Source organism: Balaenoptera musculus, chromosome 19 (assembly GCF_009873245.2).
Source record: "Balaenoptera musculus isolate JJ_BM4_2016_0621 chromosome 19, mBalMus1.pri.v3, whole genome shotgun sequence".
Taxonomy (NCBI): Eukaryota; Metazoa; Chordata; class Mammalia; order Artiodactyla; family Balaenopteridae; genus Balaenoptera; species Balaenoptera musculus.
The window spans coordinates 31459288-31467433 of NC_045803.1; the positions used below are offsets into that span (position 1 = coordinate 31459288).

The following is an 8146-nucleotide window of genomic DNA, read 5'->3' on the forward strand; positions in this document are numbered from 1 at the left end:
CTAGGGAGGCACTGGCGAAGATGCAGGGCCAAGCCCCTGCAGGGAGCTGTCAGGGGTGGCGAGTGTCCTGTCCGTAGCCCTGGGCGAGCCAAGACCGATGTTGCGTGTGGGGAGGCAGGGGGCAGAGCTGCTCCAGGCGTGTGTGGTCCACACAGTGGGGCATGTGTGAAGTGTTCCCGGGACTCCAGCACACACTTCAATGTATGTGCAGCATATGCGAGCCTCTAATTTTCAGAATTGCTCCTCCACGTGTTAAGGTGATTTTACGTGTTGAAGGGAAAAATGGGTTTCCCGTATCGTGTCCTTTTACATTTTTTCTTAGCGATTCTTTTTACTGACCAGGGTGAAAACTGTGGCAGAAAATACAAATAGGTCTTTCCAGGGTGTGTTAGACGCAAGCCCCGTGTAGAAGTCAAACAAGAGGGGTGTGGGATTCCATCCCCTCTGGGTGCTTTTCCAGGCTCTCATCACCGAGGACTGAGTTTGGCAGGGGCCCCCAGAGAAGGAAAATGAGAAACGGACCACTTGCTCTGCAATCCATACTCCTAAGGGGAATAGAGGGAGTGCGTCCTCTGTGTGTCCGATGCCCTGTGTCTTCTGGGCGAGGCTTTCATTTGGAGCTGAGAAACTGAAGCTCACATTAACCTAAGCGGCTAAGACGCTCCGTGTGTGTGTGTGTGTGTGTGTGTGTGTGTTTTCGGGGGTGGGGGTGGGGGTGGGGGTGGGGTACTCTTTGGTCCAGAGCCGAGGTCTCTGCACTTCCAGCCCAGTTCCCCACGCCAGCCCTGATGGGCACGGAGTCTCTTTGTCCAAGACAGACAAAGGAAGACAGAGCCAGAATGAAGTCAACAACTTTTATTACAGCTCACATATTTCATAGAAAAAGGAATGTAGCGTCAGGTCCGGTTGTATGAAAAACGGTAAAATGCAGGTTCGTCCTGGTTGCTCTGTTGACACCCGGGGCAGGCTCTCCGCGACATCAGGCACAGCAGCTGCACTTGTCCGAGGCCCCTTTGCAGACGCAGCCCTGGGCACACTTGGCGCAGCCCACGGGGCAGCAGGAGCAGCAGCCTGGGGAAGCGAGGGCAGCGTGCGGTCGGACCACGCGTTGTCCGGAGCCACCCTTCCCAGCAGCAGGCCTGGCCCCAGCTGCCCTCAGGCCCAGACCCTGAGTTTAGGATGGTGTCCTCTGTCCTGAGATAATTGCTCTCAGACACTAGGTTCAGGTTGCCTGCCCCATCTGTGCCCAGGACAGGGCACAGAGCCTTGGAGAGACAGTGAGCAGGGCCTCTGGGGACAAGGAAAGCTAGCGCCCAGCACCGTCAGTGATGTGAGCAAAGTCCTCAGGATCAAAGTGGAGGCAAAGCCCTGACAGAGCAGCTCCCGCTCGGGATAGGGAAGCTCTGGGCTGCTTCGACAGGAAGGGGCTGCCCCAGGTCCGAGAAACCACACACGGTCACTAGTTCATGTCCCTAAAGTGCTTCAGTCCCTGAGAGGACTCAGAAGCGTGACTCGGGAGGCAGGAGGACTAGTTCTACTGACAGGTCTGAGGTTGTTTGTTAATGACCCGTCTGGGCCTCAGTCTCCCTGTTCTCTAGTGCGTGCCTGGGTCTCAGTCATCTGGAAGGGGATTCCAGCTCTGATTGTGAATCCCTTCCTGGTGAGGGGTGGGGGGGTGGGGGTTACTGGAAAGTTTGGGCGTTACCGGGAAGTTTGGTCACTGTCCTGCTCCTGCCTGCTGAGCCCTGGGCTCCCTGCTCGCACTCAGCCCAGACCCCGCATTCCCAGAGAAGGCCCCGCACACTCACTCTTCTTGCAGGAGGTGCATCTGCAGGCTTTGCAGGTGCAGGAGCCAGCGCAGCTGCAGGAGCCGCCTGCCAGGAAGGGAAAGGCCCGCGGTGAGCAGGGAGAGGGATGCAGGAGCTACAGCAGACGGTCAGCAATGCCTCCCTGAGCCCTCCTCCTCTGTCAGGACCCAGCCCTGGGAGCTCGTGTCCACTCAGGCGGATAGAGAAGCCCCAGCTCCTCTCTTCTGGTCCAAGGAGAGTAGGTCCCCTCCTGATGGACTCCACAGGGAAGGTCCCAGGCTCCAGACCGAGCCCAGGCTGACTGGGGCTGGGGGCCAGGGCCCATGGCCTGAACCCGAAAGAGGCAATGTCCCCTCCTCCCATCAAGTCCTGGCAGCTCCGAGGCCTCCTCCAAACACTGGGTCCCGGTCTAGCAGTCCCCTGACCAGCTGGGTGACCTCAAGAAGGACAGCCTGGAGCCTCCGTGCCCTCAGTGTTAACGGAGAGGCAAAGGGAGACTGACGTGCTCTCAGGAGCCTGGCTAGCAAGACAGCCCTGGCCCCGTGACAGGAGTCCTCCTGAGCTCCAACTCAAAACCCTCCCTTCTCGTCCTGTGCCTGGGAAGGGGGGCATCCGAAGGCTCAAAGCCAGGGTTCCCTTACCAGTGGGGCAGGAGCACTTGGGGTCCATCTGGAGGAGGAGTGAGGCCCGAGGTCCAAAGCAAGGGGCGAAGCGGCTTCACTGGTCCGGTGGGGGGCGTGTGGGAGCCAGGAGCCCGTGGGCTCAGTTATAGGCCGAGGAGGCGGCCCGGGCGCAGAGGCCCCGCCCCCGCCTTGCACCCGCCCCGCGGATCCGCGTCCGCGCCCGCGCCCGCGCTGCCGGCGGCGCCCTGGGCCGGGCTGTGAGCAACACGCGGGGCCGAGCGCACGATTCCACTTCGGTGCCGGCTGGAGCGGAGGAAGCGGGTGCCGTGCGGTAAGCGGTGTCCCAGCCCCCTGGCCGCCCCTTCGCAATGTGCCCGACGGGAGCAGCCCCCCTGTTGCCGGGTTGTGCAGGAATCCAGCTCCCGCGTCCTCCGGTCTTCCCCGCCCCAGGCCGCGCGCCGCCGGCCGCCGGCCTCCGGGTCGCCGTTTCCTGCAGCCTGAGAACAGCCCCCGCCTCCCGCTCGTGTCCCTGGCTTGGCCGGAGCCGGGGAGCGGTGTCAGAGACCGCAGGCGCATGTGACCCTCACCGCCGTTTCGCCCACCCCGTGTGTCCCCAGGCGTTGGCAGCCCCGGTCCCCACCACGGTCCTTCGGAAGCACTTTTCCGGTACCGTCTCCTGTAACCGCCCCGCGACGAACATTGCCTTCAGCCGCTAGTCGTCACTTGTGTTTTCCTTTCCTGGAGGGATCATGGCGCATTTCTCCGGGGGCTCCTTTGCCTAAACTTCCCAGGGGCGCTCCTCACCGTGGCCGGTCCACCCCACGCCTGGGTGGAGGTTCCCTAATCATGGGGTGCTCCCCAGGGAAGGCATCATTGTAGGCGATAGGCAGACCTGGCATGAAATAACAAAGCGAGACAAGTGGATAGTTCCCTTTGGGTAGTCCTGACGATTACACACCATGGAGTCCATGCCAAGCCTTGTTAATCACTTTTGCTCTTTGAATTGTCACACCAACCCGGAAGGGAGCTAGTAGTCAGGAGCCCGTTTCCCAAAGGCCAAACTACCTACAGTACGAGGAGGCTACAGTAAAGGCAGGCACACAGTGCTGGGGAGCGGTGCCCTGCTTCTGTGTTCTTGTGGCTTCGCAGCTGAAAGAGAGAGTCAGTGAGAAAGCTCCCCTTTGGCCCAGAGCTGTGTCTTCAGCCCGTCTCTACCGTGTCCAGCTCAATCCTGGGGGGGACCGAAGTGACAGAATAGGAATGTATTTATGCTTTTGTGGCTTCCTTCTGACTCTCTCCTTCAGTAGTGTTCAAGAGGTTTCTTTTGGTATAACATATTTCAGAAAATCACTGAAAAGAAAATGGTAAGGAAATCCTGATGCAGGTGACAGCAGAGATGGCAGGATCCTTCTGTATCTGTTAGGAGGACACCGACTGTCTTGCTCACGGCTTTCTATCTGTAGTGTCACTGGCTCTTTAGCGTGAAGGGAGGATAACCCCCTCCGGGGAAGTGGTCCCATGCTCACAGGGTTGATGAGGACGACCCAGAACACAGAGCTAAACACACCATCCTTGCTTGCGTGTCTGGAAGGAGAACAATGTCTCCTAGGCTAATGATAACAAATAAATAAATAAGTAGGTGATATGATAGATTACTCCCTGAGTGCCCAGTATATTCTGACATTCTTTGCAAGTATTCAATTCTTTCATCCCGAGAGCCAGACACTATTTTTTTGCCCTTTAGAGCAGAGGAGACTGAGCCACAGAGAGGTTATGTCCCATGGCTATATGTGGCACAGATGGGACTGGCCCTCCTGCAGGCTGACTGCAGTCCCCCGCCCAACCGGACACCATGTCATGCCATGAAAGGTGAGGACACTGAACACCTGGCCCAGAGGCAGCAGTGGGAAAGCACTGAGCAGCTGGCAGTCAGAACCCTCTGCACAGCTCTGTGACCTCTCTGGGCTTCAGCCTCCCACCTCTGCAGCCAGGAGCACAGCTGGACTGTCTCCGAAGACCCTTGCGGCCCTGAAAAAGGAGAGGCCGGATTCAGCCTCCAGTGATGTCATAACCGGCACCATGTGGCCGGGAGGTGAGACAGCTGTAGTGTAGGTTTAGTCCTTTGAGTCTAGGCTGTGTGCCCTTGGGTAAGTTGCTTAACCTCTCTGGAATTGGCACCGTCGCTCCAGACCATGCAGGTTCACTGAGTGTGTCCAAATGCTGTGGCGGTGACTCGTTCCATGGGGCTTGTTGGAGGAGATCCCCACGCCCTCTGGCACTGGATAAGCAAGGTTCCTGTCCATCTCTGCCCTCACCATGGGCTTGCTTGCAAACCAGGGAGCCTTTCTCCAGGAGCTTGTTGGGAGCTAAAGGATTCTCCGTGCACAGATGTCAGTGTGGAGATAGCGATCATAAAGGACACCGTTCGGGAAGCCCGAGCTAGGAGCCAGGCCACTGTCTCGCTTATTCCCCCTCTTGGAAATTAATCTTTTCTATAGAAAGGAGGAAATGACATCTCAGAGAGTTATCAGTGACTTGCCAGGTCAGGAAGTGGCACGGTGGCTGTGAACCCGGGTGCCTGACACCAGCACCCACGCACGCAGCACGGGCCGGCTCCCGAAATGCCCTCTTCACACAGGGCACCTGTGGCCGATCTTGGTCCTGACTTCTGAGCCTCTTGTCTCCTCTTTCTCTTGGGAGTGCCCATCAAATAGGAATTCCCGCCCCAGACCGCCAGGGGGCCCAGCACCTGAAATATATCACCTGTTCCCTCAGCACACACGTCTTGCTAATAAACACCACCAGGCCCTCCGCACTGCAGCACCACCATCACTCTGCAGCGGAACACGTGAAGTCCTCCTTCTGAAACCAAGTCTCCGGGAAACGGCTGGGAAATGCCCACCAAACAAATCCAAATCACTTTCGGGGTGTCAGGTAGCCAACGGGCTGGATTTTGAGGGAAGGGAAGATGTCAGGCTGATCTAGGGAGGCACTGGCGAAGATGCAGGGCCAAGCCCCTGCAGGGAGCTGTCAGGGGTGGCGAGTGTCCTGTCCGTAGCCCTGGGCGAGCCAAGACTGATGTTGCGTGTGGGGAGGCAGGGGGCAGAGCTGCTCCAGGCGTGTGTGGTCCACACAGTGGGGCATGTGTGAAGTGTTCCCGGGACTCCAGCACACACTTCAATGTATGTGCAGCATATGCGAGCCTCTAATTTTCAGAATTGCTCCTCCACGTGTTAAGGTGATTTTACGTGTTGAAGGGAAAAATGGGTTTCCCGTATCGTGTCCTTTTACATTTTTTCTTAGCGATTCTTTTTACTGACCAGGGTGAAAACTGTGGCAGAAAATACAAATAGGTCTTTCCAGGGTGTGTTAGACGCAAGCCCCGTGTAGAAGTCAAACAAGAGGGGTGTGGGATTCCATCCCCTCTGGGTGCTTTTCCAGGCTCTCATCACCGAGGACTGAGTTTGGCAGGGGCCCCCAGAGAAGGAAAATGAGAAACGGACCACTTGCTCTGCAATCCATACTCCTAAGGGGAATAGAGGGAGTGCGTCCTCTGTGTGTCCGATGCCCTGTGTCTTCTGGGCGAGGCTTTCATTTGGAGCTGAGAAACTGAAGCTCACATTAACCTAAGCGGCTAAGACGCTCCGTGTGTGTGTGTGTGTGTGTGTGTGTGTGTTTTCGGGGGTGGGGGTGGGGGTGGGGGTGGGGTACTCTTTGGTCCAGAGCCGAGGTCTCTGCACTTCCAGCCCAGTTCCCCACGCCAGCCCTGATGGGCACGGAGTCTCTTTGTCCAAGACAGACAAAGGAAGACAGAGCCAGAATGAAGTCAACAACTTTTATTACAGCTCACATATTTCATAGAAAAAGGAATGTAGCGTCAGGTCCGGTTGTATGAAAAACGGTAAAATGCAGGTTCGTCCTGGTTGCTCTGTTGACACCCGGGGCAGGCTCTCCGCGACATCAGGCACAGCAGCTGCACTTGTCCGAGGCCCCTTTGCAGACGCAGCCCTGGGCACACTTGGCGCAGCCCACGGGGCAGCAGGAGCAGCAGCCTGGGGAAGCGAGGGCAGCGTGCGGTCGGACCACGCGTTGTCCGGAGCCACCCTTCCCAGCAGCAGGCCTGGCCCCAGCTGCCCTCAGGCCCAGACCCTGAGTTTAGGATGGTGTCCTCTGTCCTGAGATAATTGCTCTCAGACACTAGGTTCAGGTTGCCTGCCCCATCTGTGCCCAGGACAGGGCACAGAGCCTTGGAGAGACAGTGAGCAGGGCCTCTGGGGACAAGGAAAGCTAGCGCCCAGCACCGTCAGTGATGTGAGCAAAGTCCTCAGGATCAAAGTGGAGGCAAAGCCCTGACAGAGCAGCTCCCGCTCGGGATAGGGAAGCTCTGGGCTGCTTCGACAGGAAGGGGCTGCCCCAGGTCCGAGAAACCACACACGGTCACTAGTTCATGTCCCTAAAGTGCTTCAGTCCCTGAGAGGACTCAGAAGCGTGACTCGGGAGGCAGGAGGACTAGTTCTACTGACAGGTCTGAGGTTGTTTGTTAATGACCCGTCTGGGCCTCAGTCTCCCTGTTCTCTAGTGCGTGCCTGGGTCTCAGTCATCTGGAAGGGGATTCCAGCTCTGATTGTGAATCCCTTCCTGGTGAGGGGTGGGGGGGTGGGGGTTACTGGAAAGTTTGGGCGTTACCGGGAAGTTTGGTCACTGTCCTGCTCCTGCCTGCTGAGCCCTGGGCTCCCTGCTCGCACTCAGCCCAGACCCCGCATTCCCAGAGAAGGCCCCGCACACTCACTCTTCTTGCAGGAGGTGCATCTGCAGGCTTTGCAGGTGCAGGAGCCAGCGCAGCTGCAGGAGCCGCCTGCCAGGAAGGGAAAGGCCCGCGGTGAGCAGGGAGAGGGATGCAGGAGCTACAGCAGACGGTCAGCAATGCCTCCCTGAGCCCTCCTCCTCTGTCAGGACCCAGCCCTGGGAGCTCGTGTCCACTCAGGCGGATAGAGAAGCCCCAGCTCCTCTCTTCTGGTCCAAGGAGAGTAGGTCCCCTCCTGATGGACTCCACAGGGAAGGTCCCAGGCTCCAGACCGAGCCCAGGCTGACTGGGGCTGGGGGCCAGGGCCCATGGCCTGAACCCGAAAGAGGCAATGTCCCCTCCTCCCATCAAGTCCTGGCAGCTCCGAGGCCTCCTCCAAACACTGGGTCCCGGTCTAGCAGTCCCCTGACCAGCTGGGTGACCTCAAGAAGGACAGCCTGGAGCCTCCGTGCCCTCAGTGTTAACGGAGAGGCAAAGGGAGACTGACGTGCTCTCAGGAGCCTGGCTAGCAAGACAGCCCTGGCCCCGTGACAGGAGTCCTCCTGAGCTCCAACTCAAAACCCTCCCTTCTCGTCCTGTGCCTGGGAAGGGGGGCATCCGAAGGCTCAAAGCCAGGGTTCCCTTACCAGTGGGGCAGGAGCACTTGGGGTCCATCTGGAGGAGGAGTGAGGCCCGAGGTCCAAAGCAAGGGGCGAAGCGGCTTCACTGGTCCGGTGGGGGGCGTGTGGGAGCCAGGAGCCCGTGGGCTCAGTTATAGGCCGAGGAGGCGGCCCGGGCGCAGAGGCCCCGCCCCCGCCTTGCACCCGCCCCGCGGATCCGCGTCCGCGCCCGCGCCCGCGCTGCCGGCGGCGCCCTGGGCCGGGCTGTGAGCAACACGCGGGGCCGAGCGCACGATTCCACTTCGGTGCCGG

At 58.9% G+C, this 8146-nt stretch overlaps 2 protein-coding genes and 1 long non-coding RNA gene across 4 annotated transcripts in view; 1 reads left to right on the forward strand and 2 right to left on the reverse strand.

The window, feature by feature from the left end:
• Positions 1-835: 835 nt before the first annotated feature.
• LOC118884974 (metallothionein-1E) lies at positions 836-2587 on the reverse strand. The gene is made up of 3 exons (XM_036833199.1): positions 2450-2587; positions 1809-1874; positions 836-1071 (listed from the first exon to the last, which is right to left on the reverse strand). The coding sequence occupies exons 1-3, from the start codon at positions 2475-2477 to the stop codon at positions 980-982; spliced, it is 186 nt and encodes a 61-aa protein (XP_036689094.1). The 5' UTR covers positions 2478-2587; the 3' UTR covers positions 836-979.
• An 85-nt stretch (positions 2588-2672) lies between these two features.
• The window catches only part of LOC118884978, a 24976-nt gene continuing 19502 nt past the window's right edge, over positions 2673-8146 (forward strand). For both annotated transcript variants that reach the window (XR_005017417.1, XR_005017416.1), the window contains exon 1: positions 2673-2762. This is a non-coding gene — a long non-coding RNA (uncharacterized LOC118884978). The remainder of the gene's footprint in view (positions 2763-8146) is intronic.
• On the reverse strand, positions 6248-8016 carry LOC118884975 (metallothionein-1E). Its single transcript, XM_036833200.1, has 3 exons — positions 7862-8016; positions 7221-7286; positions 6248-6483 (listed from the first exon to the last, which is right to left on the reverse strand). The coding sequence occupies exons 1-3, from the start codon at positions 7887-7889 to the stop codon at positions 6392-6394; spliced, it is 186 nt and encodes a 61-aa protein (XP_036689095.1). The 5' UTR covers positions 7890-8016; the 3' UTR covers positions 6248-6391.